We start from the raw sequence: 21,192 nt of genomic DNA on the forward strand, positions 1-21,192 counted from the left end.
TCGTCTCCCGCTATTTAGTACATTTAGGCAGGGGTAAATATCTCCATATAGCCTCTGGGGCTATATGTGAGGTATTTTTAGCCTTTTTAAAGGTTTTCATTTGCCTCCCAGGGCGCCCCCCCCCCAGCGCCCTGCACCCTCAGTGACTGCCGTGTGAAGTGTGCTGAGAGGAAAATGGCGCACAGCTGCAGTGCTGTGCGCTACCTTAAGAAGACTGCAGGAGTCTTCAGCCGCCGATTCTGGACCTCTTCTTGCTTCAGCATCTGTGAGGGGGCCGGCGGCGTGGCTCCGGTGACCATCCAGGCTGTACCTGTGACCGTCCCTCTGGAGCTTCATGTCCAGTAGCCAAGAAGCCAATCCATCCTGCACGCAGGTGAGTTCACTTCTTCTCCCCTCTGTCCCTCGTTGCAGTGATCCTGTTGCCAGCAGGAATCACTGTAAAATAAAAAACCTAAGCTAAACTCTCTAAGCAGCTCTTTATGAGAGCCACCTAGAATTGCACCCTTCTCGGCCGGGCACAAAAATCTAACTGGAGTCTGGAGGAGGGTCATAGGGGGAGGAGCCAGTACACACCACCTGACCTGTAAAAGCTTTACTTTTGTGCCCTGTCTCCTGCGGAGCCGCTATTCCCCATGGTCCTTTCAGGAACCCCAGCATCCACTTAGGACGATAGAGAAATGCCTTTATAGTGAGTGGTTAAAAAGGTGTCTCCAAAGGATAAAAATATAACTCTCTGGGGGCGATTTGTTTTTGTGCCTGATAGGACATCAGAAGTCGCAATTCCAATGTTTTTTTTTCCCTTTATGGCGCTGAACCTGCCCAAATAGAGTGGGTTTAGCCGCGAATAGCTGCTAATCCAGTCTAAAATCCAAGTCAGGATGCCCAGACTCCCGTTTGGGTGACTAAATCACGGACTTTACACACATTTCTTCTTTTACCTCAGAAGGCTGTGAGAAGAAATGTCATCCCCGCAGTTAATGGACGTCTGACCGAGAAACAATTGAATGGATTTGTTTTGCGCCCCGTAGTGGTATCGGTAAGGCAAAATAATTGAATCCCCCCCAATGCCTGTGTGCCCTCTACTGATGAGGAAATTCATGAATACTCAAAATGTTTGATATTTTAATCAATCTGAAACTACTGCTCATAGAGAAGAGTTAATAAAAACACCCTTCCCAACATTTTTAATTGGTCTGTGACAAGTTTCATGGACAAGTTAACTACATAAAAGCATAGACTAGGGGTATTCAACATGCAGCCCACCAGCCTCTGTGGAACTACACATCCCAGCATGCCATTTTAGCATTCCGTAACTGCAAAACTGATATAGGGTTCCTAGTCTGCCCACTTCATTTCTGAATGTTGCCCCTTGTGTTGAGCTAGTAAATTCAGTTGTTCCCAATCAGGGAGCCATAGCACCTCCAGTTCAGCGGGGCACTAGCAGGGGTGCCCTGGAGCTGGTGGTCCAGTACTAAATACATTTCCAGTCAATGGGATATGTAAACACAGTTTTGGAGGCTGCAATTCTTAAAATAAGTGAACAAACAGAAAGGTAGCCCTGTCTCCCACCACACTATGCAATTAATGAATGACCTATGAGCACTATTTACTTTGCTGAATTGTCAATAATGACATTTTGGCTAAGGGGTGTCACCTGATAAAAAAAAAAAAAAAAAATACGGCAACTCTGGGGCGCAGTGATTCAAGAAAGTTTGGGAACCATTGAGTTAATTGATGAGAACGACATTTTTAATGAAGCTGACAGCAATCATAAAGTGATTTCCAGGATATGTCTGTAGGACGCCGTTCAGACATATCACATTGTTCCTGCAGCACTGCCGATGCCGATATAGGTTGCAGATATAATGGTACATCTGGCTGTGTATACAGCCGACCTGTTAAGCTGCTGTAGAAACCGCCGACAATTACATCACAAATGGGCATTCAAATTTAAATGCCTGCCCAGCAGCGATGTCTGGCCAGACATACTGTGCGGCAGATTGGTAAGTGTGCATAGCTTTACCAATCGGCCGCTCAGTCAGCGGATCGTCAGTTAGGTGTGTACACAGCAACAGACTCCTACAGCAGGACAAAAACAAAATTATACAAGAGAATACTGCCCACACTAATACAGACATCATAGGAAATAAGCAATAGGTTCCGAATTTGCCGGAGGTGCAGGATGTCGGACGAGAATAGCCATATTTTTAAAGCATCACACATTTACAAGGTAAACCAGGTCCCCTTTAAAAATACAGCCATTCTCGGACAACATTCCACACCTCCGGCAAACTTGGACCTTATTACATATACTCCCATGTTTCCCAGAGAGTGTCTCTCTGTAAAAATTCCCCAATAATGGTGCTTATCTCCGTAGATGCTGACGATTATGCATAAAAACTGGGTACATCCTAGACACTGTAAGGTGTCAAATGACCTCTTCTTGGGTACTAATAAACAGAGAGGTAACAGATCCCCGAGTTTAAGCTTATAATACATAGATAAAAATATAAACAATGTATCGAACAAACATACCTCACGAGGGTCAAAATAGGATCGTGCCAAGAGGTTTTCAAGGTGGATGTATCTTTCAGGCTGGGTCTGTTTTAACATGATCATTGGGTCAGTCTGTCTCAGAAGCGATCTGGCAGCTCCCAACTCACGGAGCTCAATCAATTCCAATACAACCTATAATGCAACAGAGTAAAAATTAACAAATAGTAAATTAATTTATAAAATATTATATAATATATATATATATATATATATATATATATATATTTTTTTTTTTTTTTTAAATACAAAACATAGGTTCAGTACAGTTTATAAGAATGGGGGGAAATGATAAGTCCATTAAGATAAACCTACAAAACAAAATTTGTTGAAGTCTCTCATCATTATAACCCATCATTATAACCAGTCAGGGTTAGCAATAAACGTTAGCACAAATAACATTCAACAAATGTACATCACTAAGCTTTAGACTTAACACAAAAACTATGGTGTCAATTCAATTAGCGGCAAGCTCCCTTGTCTCATGAAAAAAACACTACTATATGCTACACTAATGATACCTAGAAACACACAGATTTTGTTTGCAGCCCCTTAGGAGAAATACAAAAATGTACGAGTCCATGGTGAGCCAAGCCCGCAAAGAGGGCAAATTGAGGTGCCTTTGCTGGCGCATCTACACCGTCACAGCAGCAACTCACAGCCACGCGCCCCCCCCCCCCAACAAACACACCACCACCCGCTTGTTGAATTGACCCCTTAGTCTATGAGTCAAAGACATGCCTACAGTACTGAAAGGATTAGTGGATTTATATTCTTATCTGGTTAAATACATTTGTTCGACTCCATAGGGAGCACACGGAGACTCTTGGTATAGCTGGAGAGGAGAAAGTCTGGGCACCAGTTAGATAATAGGATTTTAATACCTACCAGTAAATCCTTTTCTCTTAGTCCGTAGAGGATGCTGGGGACACTTCAAGAACCATGGAGTATAGACGGGATCCGGAGACATGGGCACTTTAAGACTTTTAAGGGGCGTGAACTGGCTCCTCCCTCTATGCCCCTCCTCCAGACTCCAGTTATAGGAACTGTGCCCAGGGAGACGGACATTTTGAGGAAAAGGATTTATTGTTAAACTAAGGTGAGAAACATACCAGCTCACACCACAAACACGCCGTACAACATGGCATTTAACAGAACTCGTCAACGGCATGAACCATGTCAGCAACAGGCTGACTATAACAGAAACACAACCTGTGTGTAAACATAACTGATAACTGCAGATAGAGTACACACTGGGACGGGCACCCAGCATCCTCTACGGACTAAGAGAAAAGGATTTACCGGTAGGTATTAAAATCCTATTTTCTCATACGTCCTAGAGGATGCTGGGGACACTTCAAGAACCATGGGGTTTATACCAAAGCTCTAGAACGGGCGGGAAAGTGCGGATGACTCCGCAGCACCGATTGACCAAACATGAGGTCCTCATCGGCCAGGGTATCAAACTTGTAAAATTTAGCAAAAGTGTTTGAACCCGACCAAGTAGCTGCTCGGCAGAGTTGTAATGCTGAGACCCCCCAGGCAGCCGCCCAGGATAAGCCCACCTTTCTGGTAGAGTGGGCCTTCACGGATTTCGGGAATGGCAATCCAGCCGTAGAATGAGCATGCTGAATCGTATTACAGATCAAGCGCAATAGTCTGCTTGGAAGCAGGCGTCCCAATCTTGTTGGCAGCATACAGGACAAACAGAGCTTCCGTTTTCCTAAGTTGAGCCGTTCTGGTGACATAAATCTTTAAGGCCCTGACATCGAGAGATTTTGACTCCGCAAAGGCGTCAGTAGTCACCGATACCACAATAGGCTGGTTCATGTGGAACGATGAAACCACCTTCGACAGAAATTGTTGACGAGTCCTCAACTCCGCTCTATCTTCATGGAAGATTAAAATAAGAATTTACTTACCGATAATTCTATTTCTCGTAGTCCGTAGTGGATGCTGGGGACTCCGTCAGGACCATGGGGAATAGCGGGCTCCGCAGGAGACAGGGCACATCTAAAAAGCTTTTTAGGTCACATGGTGTGTACTGGCTCCTCCCCCTATGACCCTCCTCCAAGCCTCAGTTAGGTACTGTGCCCGGACGAGCGTACACAATAAGGAAGGATCTTGAATCCCGGGTAAGACTCATACCAGCCACACCAATCACACCGTACAACTTGTGATCTGAACCCAGTTAACAGTATGATAACAAAACGAAGTAGCCTCTGAAAAAATGGCTCACAACAATAGTAATAACCCGATTTTTGTAACAATAACTATGTACAAGCATTGCAGACAATCCGCACTTGGGATGGGCGCCCAGCATCCACTACGGACTACGAGAAATAGAATTATCGGTAAGTAAATTCTTATTTTCTCTAACGTCCTAGTGGATGCTGGGGACTCCGTCAGGACCATGGGGATTATACCAAAGCTCCCAAACGGGCGGGAGAGTGCGGATGACTCTGCAGCACCGAATGAGAGAACTCCAGGTCCTCTTTAGCCAGAGTATCAAATTTGTAAAATTTTACAAACGTGTTCTCCCCTGACCACGTAGCTGCTCGGCAAAGTTATAATGCCGAGACTCCTCGGGCAGCCGCCCAGGATGAGGCCACCTTCCTTGTGGAATGGGCATCTACATATTTCGGCTGTGGCAGGCCTGCCACAGAATGTGCAAGCTGAATTGTACTACAAATCTAGCGTGCAATAGACTGCTTAGAAGCAGGAGCACCCAGCTTGTTGGGTGCATACAATATAAACAGCAAGTCAGACTTTCTGACTCCAGCCGTCCTAACTATATATATATATATATATATATATATATATATATATATATATATATATATATATATATATATATATATATATATATATATTTTTAGGGCCCTGACAACGTCTAGTAACTTGGAGTCCTCCAAGTCCCCAGTAGCCGCAGGCACCACAATAGGTTGTTTCAGGTGACAACGCTGACACCCCTTTAGGAAGAAACTGGAGACGAGTCCCAGTTCTGCCCTGTTCAAATGGAAAATTCTAATATGGGCTTTTGTAAAACAAAACCGCCCATTCTTTTTGACAATCGCCTGGCCGAGGCCAGGACTAACAACATGGTCACTTTCCATGTGAGATATTGGTCAACAGCATGGTCACTTTCCATGTGAGATATTTCAAATCCACAGATTTGAGCGGTTCAAACCAATATGATTTTAAGGAATCCCAACACTATGCTGAGATCTCACGGTGCCCCTAGAGGCACAAAAGAACTGTATATGGAATACACCCTTTACAATCTGGACTTCAGGAACTGAAGTCAATTTTTTTTCTGGAAGAAAATCTACAGGGCCGAAATTTAAATCTTAATGAACCCCAATTTGAGGCTCAAAACACTCCTGTTTTCAGGAAGTGCAGAATCGACCTAGTTGAATTTCCTTCGTGGAGCCTTCCTGGCCTTACCCACGCAACATATTTTCACCACATGTGGTGATGACGTTGTGCGGTCACCTCCTTCCTGGCTTTGGCCAAGGTAGGTATGACCTCTTATGGAATGCCTTTTTCCCTTCAGAATCCGGTATTCAACCGCCATGCCGTCAAACGCAGCCGCGGTAATTCTTGGAAAAGACATGGTACTTGCTGAAGCAAGTCCCTTCTTAGCTCCCCAGGCCCTTAGTCCTCTGTGAGCATCTCTTGAAGCTCCGGGTACCAAGTCCCTCTTGGCCCATCCGGAGCCACTAGTATAGTTCATACTCCTCTATGTCTTATAATTCTCAATACCTTGGTTATGAGAAACAGAGGAGGGAACCCATACACTGACTGGTACACCCACGGTGTTACCAGAACATCCACAGCTATCGCCTGAAGGTCTCATGACCTGGCGGAATACCTGTCCCGTTTTTCGGGCAGGACGCTATCATGTCCACCTTTGGTCTTTGCCAACGGTCCACAATCATGCTGAAAAACTTCCCTATGAAGTTTCCACTCTCCCGGGTGGAGGTCATGCCTGCTGAGGAAGTCTGCTTCCCAGTCGTCCACTCCCGGAAAGAACACTGCTGACAGTGCTATCACATGATTTTCCGCCTAGCGAAAAATCCTTGCAGTTTTGTCACTGCCCTCCTGCTTCTTGTGCCGCCCTTTCTGTTTACGTGGGCGACTGCCGTGATGTTATCCCACTGGATCAATACCGGCTGACCTTGAAGCAGAGGTCTTGCTAAGTTTAGAGCCTTATAAATTTGCTCTAAGCTTATTTATGCAGAGAGAATTCTCCAGACTTAATCACACTTCCCTGGAAATTTTTTCCCTGTGTGACTGTTCTCCAGCCTCTCAGGCTGGCCTCCGTGGTCACCGGCATCCAATCCTGAATGCCAAATCTGCGGCCCTCTAGAAGATGAGCACTCTGTAATCACCACAGGAGAGACACCCTTGTCCTTGGATATAGGGTTATCCGCTGATGCATCTGAGGATGCGATCCGGACCATTTGTCCAGCAGATCCCACCGAAGAGTTCTTGCGGGAAATCTGCCGAATGGAATTGCTTCGTAATAAGCCACCATTTTTACCAGGACTCTTGTGCAATGATGCACTGACACTTTTCCTGGTTTTAGGAGGATCCCGATTAGCTCGGATAACTCCCTGGCTTTCTCCACTGGGAGAAACACGTTTTTCTGGACTGTGTCCAGAATCATCCCTATGAACAGTAGACGTGTCATCGGAAAAAGCTGCGATTTTGGAATATTTAGAATCCACTCGTGCTGACGTAGAACTACTTAAGATAGTGCTACTCCGACCTCCAACTGTTCTCTGGACCTTGCCCTTATCAGGAAAGCGTCCATGTTTCCTTTTAAGAAAAATCATCATTCCGGCCATTACCTTGGTAAAGACCCGGGGCGCCGTGGACAACCCAAACGGCAGCGTCTGAACTGATAGTGACAGTTCTGTACCAGGAACCTGAAGTACCCTTGGTGAGAAGGGCAAATTTGGACCTGTAGGTAAGCGTCCCTGATATCCAGTGACACCATATCGTCCCCTTCTTCCTGGTTCGCTATCACTGCTCTGAGTGACTCCATCTTGATTTGAACGCTTGTATGTAAGTGTTCAAATATTTCAGATCTCACCGAGCCGGTTGGCTTCAGTACCACAATATAGTGTGGAATACTACCCCCTTCCATGTTGTAAGAGGGGTACTTTGATTATCACCTGCTGGGAATACAGCCTGTGAATTGTGTGAGGGGGAGATGTCTCGAATTTCCAATGTACACCTGGGATACTACATGTAGGATCCCGGAGTTCCCTTGCGAGTGAGCCCCCTGCGTACTGAAACTCTTGAGATGACCCCCTACCGCACCTGAGTCCGCTTGTACGGCCCCAGCGTTATGCTGCGGACTTGGCAGAAGCTGTGAGGGGCTTCTGTTCCTGGGAATGGGCTGCTTGCTGCAGTCTTCTTCCCTTTCCTCTACCCCTGGGCAGATATGACTGGCCTTTGCCCGCCTGCCCCTATGGGGACGAAAGGACTGAGACTGAAAAGACTGTGTCCTTTTTTGCCGATATGTGATTCGGGGTAACAAAAGTGGATTTTTCAGCTGTTGCCATGGCCACCAGGTCCGATGGACCGCCCCTTTATACGGCAATACTTCCACATGCCGTCTGGAATCTGCCTCACCTGACCACTGTCGTGTCTTCGTCTGGCAGATATGTAAATCACATTTACTCTTGATGCCAGAATGCAAATATCCCTCTGCGCATCACGCATATATAGAAATGCATCCTTAAAATGCTCTATAGTCAATAAAATCTTGTCCCTGTCAAGGGTATCAAAATTTTCAGTCAGGAAATCCGACCAAGCCCCCTCAGCGCTGCACATCCAGGCTGAGGCGATTGCTGGTCGTAGTATAACACCAGTATGTGTGTATATACTGTCATGATATTTTTCAGCTTCCTATCAGCTGGCTTCTTGAGGGCGGCCGTATCTAGAGACGGTAACGCCATGTTTTTATAAGCGTGTGAGCGCCTTATCCACCCTAAGGTGTGTTTCCCAACTCGCCCTTACTTCTGGCGGGAAAGGGTATACCGCCCATAACTTTCTATCGGAGGAACCCCACGTATCATCACACACTTCATTTAATTTATCTGATTCAGGCAAAACTACAAGTAGTTTATTCACACCCTACAAAATACCCTTATTTGTGGTACTTGTAGTATCAGAAATATGTAACAGCTCCTTCATTGCCCTTAACATGTAACTCGTGGCCCTAAAGGAAAATTACGTATGTTTCTTCACCGTCGACACTGGGGTCAGTGTCCATGTCTGTGTCTGTCGACCGACTGAGGTAAATGGGCGTTTTTACAAGCCCCTGACGGTGTCTGAGACGCCTGGACCGGTACTAATTTGTCCGCCGGCCATCTCATGTCGTCAACCGTCTTGCAGCGTGTTGACATTATCACGTAATTCCATAAGTAGACCATCCATTCCGGTGTCGACTCCCTAGAGAGTGACATCAACATTACAGGCAATTTGCTCCGCCTCCTCACCAACATTTTCCTCATACATGTCGACACACACGTACCGACATACAGCACACACACAGGGAATGCTCTGATAGAGGACAGGACCCACTAGCCCTTTGGGGAGACAGAGGGAGAGTTTGCCAGCACACACCAAAAGCGCTATAATGTATATAACAACCCTAGAAGGTGTTGTTTCTATATATGCGCTCTTAATATATCATTATATCGCCAATTTATGCCCCCCTTCTCTTTTAACCCTGTTTCTGTAGTGCAGTGCAGGGGAGAGTGGGAGCCTTCCTCACCAGCGGAGCTGATCAGGAAAATGGCGCTGAGTGCTGAGGAGAATAAGCTCCGCCCCCTTTTCGGCGGGCTTTTCCTCCCGGTTTTTTAATAACTGGCCTGGGTTAAAATACATACATATAGCCTTAATGGCTATATGTGATGTATTTATTTGCCAAATAGGTATTTATATTGCTGCCCAGGGCGCCCCCAGCAGCGCCCTGCACCCTCCGTGACCGTGTCAGTGAGCCGTGTGACAACAATGGCGCACAGCTGCAGTGCTGTGCGCTACCTCTCTGAAGACTGTGAAGTCTTCTGCCGCCTGTTTCCGGACCTCCGTTCCGCCGTCTTTCTTCAGCGTCTGTAAGGGGGATCGGCGGCGCGGCTCCGGGACGAACCCCAGGCTGACCTGTGTTCCGACTCCCTCTGGAGCTCAGTGTCCAGTAGCCTAAGACTTCAATCCTCCTGCACGCAGGTGAGTTGCCAGTCTCTCCCCTAAGTCCCTCGTTGCAGTGATCCTGTCGCCAGCAGGAATCACTGATTAGAAACCTAAAAAAAAACTTTACTAAATAGCTCCTTAAGAGAGCCATCCAGTTTGCACCCTTCTCGGACGGGCACAAAAACCTAACTGAGGCTTGGAGGAGGGTCATAGGGGGAGGAGCCAGTACACACCATGTGACCTAAAAAGCTTTTTAGATGTGCCCTGTCTCCTGCGGAGCCCGCTATTCCCCATGGTCCTGACGGAGTCCCCAGCATCCACTAGGACGTTAGAGAAATAAGGACTCTTGTGAGATAAAGCCGCTAACTCAGACACCCGCCTTGCGGATGCTGAGGCCAATAGCATGACCACTTTCCAAGTGAGAAATTTCAACTCTACCTTCTGTAAAGGTTCAAACCAATGTGACTGAAGGAAATGCAACACCACGTTAAGATCCCATGGTGCCACTGGGGGCACAAATGGAGGTTGGATGTGCAAAACGCCTTTCAAGAAAGTCTGAACTTCTGGAAGGGGGGCCAATTGTTTTTGAAAGAAAACCGATAAGGCCGAAATTTGTACTTTAATTGAGCCTAACTTTAGGCCCGCATCCACACCTGCTTGCAGGAAATGGAGAAAACGCCCTAGCTGAAATTCTTCCGTAGGAGCCTTCTTGGATTCACACCAAGACACACATTTTCTCCAAATACGGTAATAATGTATAGACGTTACTCCTTTTCTAGCCTGAAGAAGTGTGGGAATACCCTTTCGGGCTAGGATCCGGCGTTCAACCGCCAAGCCGTTAAACGTAGCCGCGGTAAGTCGTGATATACGCACGGCCCCTGCTGTAACAGATCCTCTCGTAGAGGAAGAGGCCAGGGATCTCTTATGAGTAATTACTGAAGATCTGGAAACAAAGCCCTCCTTGGCCAGTCCGGAACAATGAGGATCGCCGGAACCTTTGTTCTTCTTATGATCTTTAGCACCTTTGGAATGAGTGGAAGCGGAGGGAACACGTACACCGACTGAAACACCCATGGTGTCACCAATGCGTCCACTGCTATTGCTTGAGGGTCCCTCGACCTGGAACAATATCTCTGATGTTTCTTGTTGAGGCGAGACGCCATCATATCTATTTGAGGAATTCCCCAAAGACTTGTCACTTCTGTGAAGACCCCTTGATGAAGACCCCACTCTCCTGAATGGAGGTCGTGTCTGCTAAGGAAGTCTGCTTCCCAGTTGTCCACTCCTGGAATGAAGATTGCTGACAGAGCGCTTGTAAGTCTTTCCGCCCAGCTGAGAACTTTTGTGGCCTCCGCCATTGCCGCCCTGCTCTTTGTTCCGCCCTGGCGGTTTATGTTTGCTACTGCTGTTATGTTGTCCGACTGTATTAGGACGGGCAGGTTGCGAAGAAGACGTTCCGCTTGAAGAAGGCCGTTGTAAATGGCCCTTAACTCTAGAACGTTTATGTGTAAACAAACTTCCTGGCTTAACACAAACAAACATAAAAACAGCGCTAAATGAAAAGTATATATTTTTTATTAAAACAATTAAAAAAGAAAAGATATTTAATAAACAGTGTATACCGGTACCAGTAAATTTCCTGGCTTGACCATTTTCCCTGGAAGATTTCCCCCTGTGTGACTGCTCCCCAGCCTCGGAGACTCGCACCCGTGGTTACTAGGATCCAGTCCTGGATCCCGAACCTGGTCCCTCTAGGACATAGGTTCTCAAACTCGGTCCTCAGGACCCCACACACTGCATGTTTTGCAGGTAACCCAGCAGGTGCACAGGTGTATTAATTACTCACTGACACATTTCAAAAGGTCCGCAGGTGGAGCTAATTATTTCACTTGCGATTCTGTGAGGAGACCTGCAAAACATGCACCATGTGGGGTAATGAGGACCGAGTTTGAGAACCTGTGCTCTAGGAGGTGAGAGCTGTGCAGCCACCACAGGAGTGAGATTCTGGTCTTGGAGGATAGGATTATTTTCGGGTGCATGTGCAGATGGGATCCGGACCACTTGTCCAATGGGTCCCACTGAAACACTCTGGCATGGAATCTGCCAAATTGAATGGCCTCGTAGGCCGCCACCATCTTCCCCAGCAATCGAGTGCATTGATGGATTTATACTCTCGCTGGTTTCAGAATTTGTTTGACCAAACTCTGAATTTCCAGAGCCTTCTCTTCTGGAAGAAAAAAAACTCTGTAATTCCGTGTCCAGAATCATTCCCAAAAACGACAGCCGTTTCGTCGGATTCAACTGTGACTTCGGAAAGTTTAGGAGCCAACCATGTTGCTGCAGAACGGTCAGGGAGAGCGCAATGTCCTGCTCTAGCTTGTCTTTGGATATCGCCTTTATCAGGAGATCGTCCAAGTAAGGGATAATTGTGACTCCTTGTTTGCGAAGGAGAACCATCATTTCCGCCATTACCTTGGTGAAAAACCTTGGAGCTGTGGACAGACCAAACGGCAACGTCTGAAATTGGTAATGACAATCCTGAATAGCACACCTCAGGTAAGGTAAGCCTGATGCGGAGGATATATGGGGACGTGTAAGTAGGCATCCTTTATGTCAACAGACACCATGAAATCCCCTTCCTCCAGACTGGAGAACACTGCTCGGAGAGATTCCATCTTGAATTTGAATTTTCTTGGGTAAAGATTGAGGTACTTTAGGTTCAGAATTGGTCTGACCAAGCCGTCCGGTTTCGGGACCACAAACAGGCTTTTGAATAAAAGCCTTCTCCCTGTTGTGACGGGGGGAACCCTGATAATGACTTGATTTAGATACAACTTTTGTATTGCATCGCTTACAACCTTCCTGTCCGGAAAAGTAGCTGGTAAGGCAGATTTGAAAAATCGGTGAGGGGGCTTTTCTTGAAACTCCAGTTTGTACCACTGGGACACTATTTCTAAACCCCATGGGTCCAAGGCCGAAGGAGCCCAGAATTGACTGAAGAGCTTGAGACGTGCCCCCACCGGTGTGGACTCCCGCAGAGGAGCCCCAGCATCATGCGGTGGATTTTGCAGAAGCCGGGGAGGACTTCTGCTCCTGGGAACCTGCCACGGACGGAGATCTTTTACCTTTTCCTCTTCCTCTACTGGCAAGGAAGGCATAACCTTGGCTTTTTTGTATTTATTTGGCCGAAAGGACTGCATCTGAAAGTGGTGAGCTTTCTTTTGTTGTGGAGGAACATAAGGCAAAAATGACGACTTACCCGCGGTAGCCGTAGATACCAAATCAGTGAGACCCTCACCAAACAAGACACTACCTTTATATGGGAGAGACTCCCTAGCTTTCTTATAGTCAGCATCAGCATTCCATTGATGAATCCACAATGCTTGTCTAGCTGAAATTGCCATGGCATTGGCTCTTGATCCCAAAATGCCAATATCTCTGATATAACCTAGAGTTAATAGGATGCAATCCCTATCTAGGGTATATATATCAGATGACAAGTTATCTGCCCATTTTTCAATAGCAGTACTCACCCACGCCGATGCAATGGTTGGTCTGAGCAGCGTACCTGTGGCAACGTAAATGGATTTTAACGTAGTCTCCTGTCTACGATCCGCAAGATCCTTAAGGGCTGCCGTGTCAGGAGACGGTAAAGTCACCTTTTTAGACAACCGTGATAGGGCCTTGTCCACAATGGGGGATGATTCCCACTTATCTCTATCCCCAGAGGGGAACGGATACGCCACCTGAATCCTTTTGGAAGTCAGAAACTTTTTGTCAGGATTTTCCCACATTTTTTCAAAAAAGGTATTCATTTTATGAGTGGGCGGAAATGTTACCTCAGGTTTCTTTCCCTTAAACATACAGACCCTAGTATCAGGAACAGCAGGGTCCTCCGTGATATATAACACGTCTTTTATTGCCACAATCATGTACTGAATGTTCTTTGCCAATTTTGGGTCTAATCTGGCATCACTATAGTCAACACTGGAGTCAGTGTCCGTGTCGGTATCTGTGTCTGCCAACTGAGCAAATGAACGTTTATGTGACCCCGAAGGGGTCTGGACCTGTGATAACACATCCTCCACAGATTCCTTCCATGCCTGGGTCTGAGATTCAGATTTATCCAATCTCTTATTAATAAGAGCCACATTAGCATTCAAGGCATTCAACACATTTACCCAATCAGGAGTCGGCGGTGCCGACCGGGTCACTCCCACAGCCGTTTCTGTCCCTGCCACAGTCTCCTCCTGGGAAGAGCACTCAGCCTCAGACATGCCGACACACGTGTACCAACACCCACAGACACACTGGGCAAATAGGGGACAGACCCACAGTAAAGCCTGTCAGAGAATCACAGAGGGAGTTTGCCAGCTCACAACCCCGCGCTCAATCCCAGATCTGAAACTGTAATATAAAGCCACAGACCAGTAGCACTTTTATATTTGCACCAAATTATGTGCCCCCCCCCCGTTTTGCACACTGTTACTTGTACAGCAGTGTTTGGAGGAGAGGACCAGCATCTCTGCAGCTTCTGTGAAGAGAAAATGGCGCTGATGAGAGCTGTGAGAGCTAAGCCCCGTCCCCTTAATGGCACGCTTCAGCCCCGCTATTTTCTTAATATATAAAATACTGGGGGGGTTCGGGTTTTGTGCCCAGGCACTCCAATCCACTTTTGCCAGCCTGAAAATTAGGATTTTATGCTGCCCAGGGCGCCGCCCCCCCCCCCCCCCCCCCCCTGTAGTGCCTGTGTGTGTGAGGGAGCATGGCGCGCAGCGCGATCTGTGCGGTACCTCAGAAAGCCGTCACTGAAGTCTTCTGATCTTCCCTGTCTTCTGACTCCTCTGCAAGGGGGGTGACGGCGGGCTCTGGGAGTGAACCCCTAGGCGTACCTAGTGTTCCAAACCCTCAGGAGCTAATGGTGTCCTGTAGCCAATGGTGTCCTAATGGTGTCCTGTAGCCAAGAAGCAGAGCCTTTAAACTCATTAGAAGTAGGTCTGACTTCTCTCCCCTAAGTCCCATGAAGCAGGGAGACTGTTGCCAGCAGCCTCCCTGAAAATAAAAAACCTAACAAAGTCTTTTCAGAGAAACTCAGTAGAGCTCCCCTGTGTGTGACCAGTCTCCCTGGGCACAATTCTAAAACTGGAGTCTGGAGGAGGGGCATAGAGGGAGGAGCCAGTTCACGCCCCTTAAAAGTCTTAAAGTGCCCATCCAGTCTATACCCCATGGTTCTTGAAGTGTCCCCAGCATCCTCTAGGACGTATGAGAAAACTATTTTTTTCCCCATCAGTCCAGACATCCTCCTCCTCTATACCCCAAGCCAGCCAGTTGTTGCAAGCCCACAGGCAATGAGTGAGGAGATGGAAGAGCCGCACACACTCAGAAGCACACACACACATACACAGAGGAAAGGTGTTCAGAGAACCAGATACTTCTTTTTATCATCCTCCACTAGGGGACATAGGGAAACTCTGGGAAGCCCAAAGCAGTCCCCCTATGGGAAGGGACACTCCTGACCTGAACTGACAACACGTCCGGTAAGAGTGCAATCTGTTGCTGAAAGAGTACAGAGACTTGTACATTCAAGCAATAGAGCCAGAGGTCCAAATCCAGACAAGATTGCAAAAAAAATGAAAGTACCTGCGAGAGGCAGAATGACCTGGGGCTGAAACCCATAGCCGAAGACTATGCAATGGAGCTCCACCAGCCGCAGTGATAAACTCTAGTCAAAGATGGCTTTCGGCACATATCATGATATGGATGACCCTCCTGGAAAATCCCTATGCTCTCAGGAAGGATGTCTCAAGAGCTTTCCCATCAAAGTGAGACTTGCCAGATCTGGAGAGAGGCAAGGGCCATGACAGAAGATCTAACCACAGAGGTAGAAAAAGGAGCGTCGTTGGAGAGACCAGGAAGATCAGTGTACCATACTCGCTGTGGCCAATCTGGAGCCACCAAGATCACCATGCCTCCCTCCAATTTGAACTTGTGGACATCCCTGTGGTTCACAGAGATTGGAGGGAAGACTTAAATGAGCGTAAACGTCCACGGCACCGCAAAAGCATCGGCCAGGAGAGCTCTGGGATCCCTGGTGCAGGAACTGTACCTCGGCAACTGGTGGTTCTGCCGAGACGCCATGATGTCTACGTCTGGGAGGCGCCATCAGTGGACTAGCAATTGGAAGACTTCTGGATGCAGATCCCACTCGCTGCAATGCATGTCCTGGTGACTCAGGAAGTCCACCTCCCAATTCTGTACACCGGGAATTAACATTGCTGAGAGAGGTGGAAGATGGCGCTTTTCCCAGCAGCCAATGTGACTTACCGCATGGAGTCGCGACTGCCATCCTGGTGGTTTATGTAGGTGATGGCTGTTGCGTTTTCAGGCTGCACCTTGACCGGATACCCCTGAAGAGCTGAGCTAAGCAAAGAGTCCTGTGCACTGCCCCAAGTTCCACGACACAGATCGGTAGCTGGCTCTTCTGAGACGTCCACTGTCCCTGGAACGTCTGCTGACAAGACACCGCCTACAAAGACTTTGTGGTGAGCAGGACCCAGTCCTGAATCCAAAAGGGGCAGCCCTTGTTCAAGTGGGACCGATGCAGCCACAACAGACAGTGACTAACCTCCTGTGACAGAATGATTGCCTGTACCTTGATGTGCAGATGAGACTTGTTCCATGTAGCTCTAGCTGCAGAGGATGGGAGTCAAACTGGGCAAACTCCACCATGTCGAATGTGGAGACCAAGGGACTGTAGGAGTGGACACTCAATGATGACAGAGGAACGTGTAAAGTTTGTACTGCAGAGTCTGAATCTTGGGGGTCATTCAGATCTGATCGTTGGGCAGGGATTTTTGCAGTCCTGTGATCAGATAGTCGCCGCCTACAGGGGGAGTGTATTTTTGTTGTGCAAGTGTGCGATCGCATGTGTAGCAGAGCTGCACAAACTGATTTTGTGCAGTCTCTGCGCAGCCCAGGACTTACTCTTCCTGTGCGATAGAATCCTGATGATCGGGGCCGGTGCTGACGTCAGACACCCCCCCTGAAAACGCCTGAGCCTGCTAGCATTTTTCAAGACACTCCCTGAAAACGGTCAGTTGCCAGCCACAAACGACCTCTTCTTGTCAATCTCCTTGCGAACGCCCGTGCGAACAAATCCTTTGCACAATCCCGTTGTAGGGCGCCTGTGCAGTGCATATGCATGCACAGTTCAGATCTGATCGCCCGCTGTGTGAAAAGGCACAGCAGCGATCAGATCTGAATGACCCCCCTTATTTGCTGGAAGGAAGACTGGTTGAATCCAGAGCCACCAAGTGCAACATCTCCTGAGATGGCATCAACATAGATTTGCACCAATTAATCTTCCACCCGTGTGACTGCAGTAAATCCACTGTCGAAAGAATGTGGTCCATGTGGACAACTGGAGACTGAACCAGAAGAAGGTCGTCCAGATAAGGCAGGATTCTGCACCCCCGTGACGAAGGTGAGCAGCCATAACCTTTGTGAACAGCCAAGGGCCCGTGGACAGATCAAATAACAGCAAATCTGATGAAGCACTGGTGGCTGACCCAGATGGGAATGTGTAAATAGGCATTCTGGATGTCATAAAATCCCATCCTGGTCCCATAGCCAGAATGATGGAGCAAAGAGACCCCATGCAGAATCTGGGGCTCTGCGGAAACCTGTTCAGTGCTTTTAGGCAGAGGATGGACCTAAACGAGCCGTACAGTTTCTGAGCCAGAAAGAAGTTGGCATAGAAACCTGAACCTCTTTGAGACAGGGAAACCGGGGTGATAAACTTGGAGGCCAGAAGGGAGCAAATGGACTCCATGAGAGCTCCTGCCCTTCCCAGATCTGCAGGAAATCCTGTGGAACAGAACAGCGACAAAGGCTTCTGAAAAGTTAGTGTTCAGCCCATAGACACACACGCTTCTGATGAAAGCGTCTGACATGGTCCCCATCCACACATCTGCAAAAAGCAGAAGTCGGCCTCCCATGCTGGGGTTTCCCAGGTGGAGGCCCGCCTCATAATGCGGCTGGCTTTGGAGCAGGTCGTCTCATGGACCAGGACTGTTTAACTTGAGGCTTAGATCCCTTGGAGGAGGAACCCTAGAATCTTGATGCCTGACCTCTGGCCTTTCCCTGTGGACGAGAGAAATGAAAGAACGAGGTTCTAGTCCTGGTAGGTGCCGGCAAAGGAAGATGGCTGTCTTGGACGCTGCCACCGTAGCAACAATCCTGTCCAAGTGCTGGCCAAATAGGATATCCCCTGACTATGGGAACACCTGTAACGCCGTCTTAGAATCCGCATCACCGCACCAGGAACGTAGCCCGTAGCCAGAGGGCTCTCCTGGCCGCCACCTTATAAGTTAAGACCCCAGAGTCAATGGCTGATGTACACACACATTAGTAAAAAGCAATCCAGAGGTGTCCCCACGCACAAAAGCAGATGCAGCAGTTTGTATAGACTGGGGAGTGCAAGGAGTAGCAAACGGCTGCTAAGCGAGATAGCCCGCATATATATTCTCTCTATTATATAGACATACATACACACAAATATACATCTAGATATTTATATGTATCTCAGAGTAATGCACTATTGACCTCTGGGTCATCCCTAGTGTGATTGGTATCAATAGCAGGGTGCACAAAGGTAGATAATACAGAAATACTCACATGCACACAGAACCACTTAATGCACTGGAATTAGTGAGCAACTGTGCAACTCAGCCCCTTTGAGACTGAGCCACGACCCGAATCAACCCTGCAATCCCTAACAAAGCAGGAAGGAGCAGAAACATATAACCTGGACGCTGGGAGCAAGGTATATGAGGAGACAGAAGCCCAAGCTTCTCTCCGTGCAGTGCTGTGGTAAGCAATGATTTTAAAATGGCTGCCCAGCATCTCAGTGGAGGTGGAAAAAGAGGAGGTGTCTGCCTGAGGCGGGCTGTCTGCTGTGAGCGCCCAGGGGTGGGGCTAACAGGGGGACCCCCATCCGCTTCTGCGGTGGACCACAGGACAATGACCCCCACCTCTGTCAGCAGTGTTCCCATTCCTAAATGCTCTGGTGGTCTAGTGTGCATAGCGGGGACCCCCCAGAGCTGAAAAAAACCAGCACTGCCGGTAGTCTCTATAGCCACGAGGATGCAGCTCCCTGCGGCAAGGCTGACTGCTGCAGGTGTCTCCGTGAGCAGTCCCTATCTATGGCGTCCCGCAGCAGAAGCCACTGACCCAGTTGCTGATGCTGCCAGTTGCTGGGGTCATTGGAGCGACAGTGAGGGCGACCTATAGGACACCTTTCACTATAGCTCAGTAAAGCAAACTAAAGAAAAAACATTGGGGGACCGCTTAGAAGCAGCCCTCCCCCTCTGAAAAGTGCCCGCTCCTCCTGGCACCAACTTTTAAACTAGCTAGCAGAAGGCTGGTTATTGAGGAGAGGGAGGCCTGAGCTGATGGGAAAAAATAAGAATTTACTTACCGATAATTCTATTTCTCGTAGTCCGTAGTGGATGCTGGGGACTCCGTCAGGACCATGGGGGATAGCGGCTCCGCAGGAGACAGGGCACAAAAATAAAGCTTTAGGATTAGGTGGTGTGTACTGGCTCCTCCCCCTATGACCCTCCTCCAAGCCTCAGTTAGGATACTGTGCCCGGACGAGCGTACACAATAAGGAAGGATATTGAATCCCGGGTAAGACTCATACCAGCCACACCAATCACACCGTATAACTTGTGATCTGAACCCAGTTAACAGTATGACAAACGTAGGAGCCTCTGAATAGACGGCTCACAACAATAACAACCCGAATTTGTTTGTAACAATAACTATGTACAAGTATTGCAGACAATCCGCACTTGGGATGGGCGCCCAGCATCCACTACGGACTACGAGAAATAGAATTATCGGTAAGTAAATTCTTATTTTCTCTAACGTCCTAAGTGGATGCTGGGGACTCCGTCAGGACCATGGGGATTATACCAAAGCTCCCAAACGGGCGGGAGAGTGCGGATGACTCCGCAGCACCGAATGAGAGAACTCCAGGTCCTCCTCAGCCAGGGTATCAAATTTGTAGAATTTTGCAAACGTGTTTGCCCCTGACCAAGTAGTAGCTCGGCAGAGTTGTAATGCCGAGACCCCCCGGGCAGCCGCCCAGGATGAGCCCACTTTCCTTGTGGAATGGGCCTTGACAGATTTAGGTTGTGGCAAGCCTGCCACAGAATGTGCAAGTTGAATTGTGCTACAAATCCAACGAGCAATCGTCTGCTTAGAAGCAGGAGCACCCATCTTGTTGGGTGCATACAATATAAACAGTGAGTCAGACTTTCTGACTCCCGCCGTTCTTGAAATATATATTTTCAATGCCCGGACCACGTCCAACAACTTGGAATCCTCCAAATCATTAGTAGCCGCAGGCACCACAATAGGCTGGTTCAGGTGAAACGCTGACACCACCTTAGGCAGAAAATGAGGACGCGTCCGCAGTTCTGCCCTGTCCGTATGGAAAATCAGATATGGGCTCTTATATGATAAAGCCGCCAATTCTGATACTCTCCTGGCTGAAGCCAGGGCCAGTAGCATGGTTACTTTCCATGTAAGATACTTCAACTCCACCGATTTGAGCGGCTCAAACCAATGGGATTTGAGAAAATCCAAGACTACATTAAGATCCCACGGTGCCACTGGGGGCACAACCGGGGGCTGTATATGTAGTACTCCTTTTACAAAAGTCTGGACTTCAGGAACTGAAGCCAATTCTTTCTGGAAGAAAATCGACAGGGCCGAAATTTGAACCTTAATGGACCCCAATTTGAGGCCCATAGACAATCCTGTTTGCAGGAAATGTAGGAATCGACCCAGTTGAAATTCCTCCGTGGGGGCCTTCCTGGCCTCACACCACGCAACATATTTTCTCCAAATGCGGTGATAATGTTGTGCAGTCACCTCCTTCCTGGCTTTTACCAGTGTAGGAATGACCTCTTCCGGAATGCCTTTTTCCCTTAGATTTCGGCGTTCAACCGCCATGCCGTCAAACGCAGCCGCGGTAAGTCTTGGAATAGACACGGTCCCTGCTGAAGCAGGTCCCGTCTTAGAGGTAGAGGCCACGGATCCTCCGTGAGCATCTCTTGAAGTTCCGGGTACCAAGTTCTTCTTGGCCAATCCGAAGCCACGAGTATCGTTCTTACTCCCCTTTGCCGTATAATTCTCAGTACTTTTGGTATGAGAGGCAGAGGAGGAAACACATACACTGACTGGAACACCCACGGTGTTACCAGAGCGTCCACAGCTATTGCCTGAGGGTCTCTTGACCTGGCGCAATACCTGTCCAGTTTTTTGTTGAGGCGGGACGCCATCATATCCACCATTGGTTTTTCCCAACGGTTCACAATCATGTGGAAGACTTCTGGATGAAGTCCCCACTCTCCCGGGTGT

The 21,192-nt window shown here is 48.1% G+C and overlaps 1 protein-coding gene across 1 annotated transcript in view; it reads right to left on the bottom strand.

The window, feature by feature from the left end:
* The window catches only part of SMU1 (SMU1 DNA replication regulator and spliceosomal factor), a 75,111-nt gene that overhangs the window by 36,018 nt on the left and 17,901 nt on the right, over positions 1-21,192 (bottom strand). The window contains exon 3 of the mRNA XM_063920059.1: positions 2,536-2,688. Coding sequence (XP_063776129.1) covers positions 2,536-2,688 — 153 coding nt within the window. The remainder of the gene's footprint in view (positions 1-2,535; positions 2,689-21,192) is intronic.

The sequence above is a fragment of the Pseudophryne corroboree genome, chromosome 1, assembly GCF_028390025.1.
Source record: "Pseudophryne corroboree isolate aPseCor3 chromosome 1, aPseCor3.hap2, whole genome shotgun sequence".
Lineage (NCBI taxonomy): Eukaryota > Metazoa > Chordata > Amphibia > Anura > Myobatrachidae > Pseudophryne > Pseudophryne corroboree.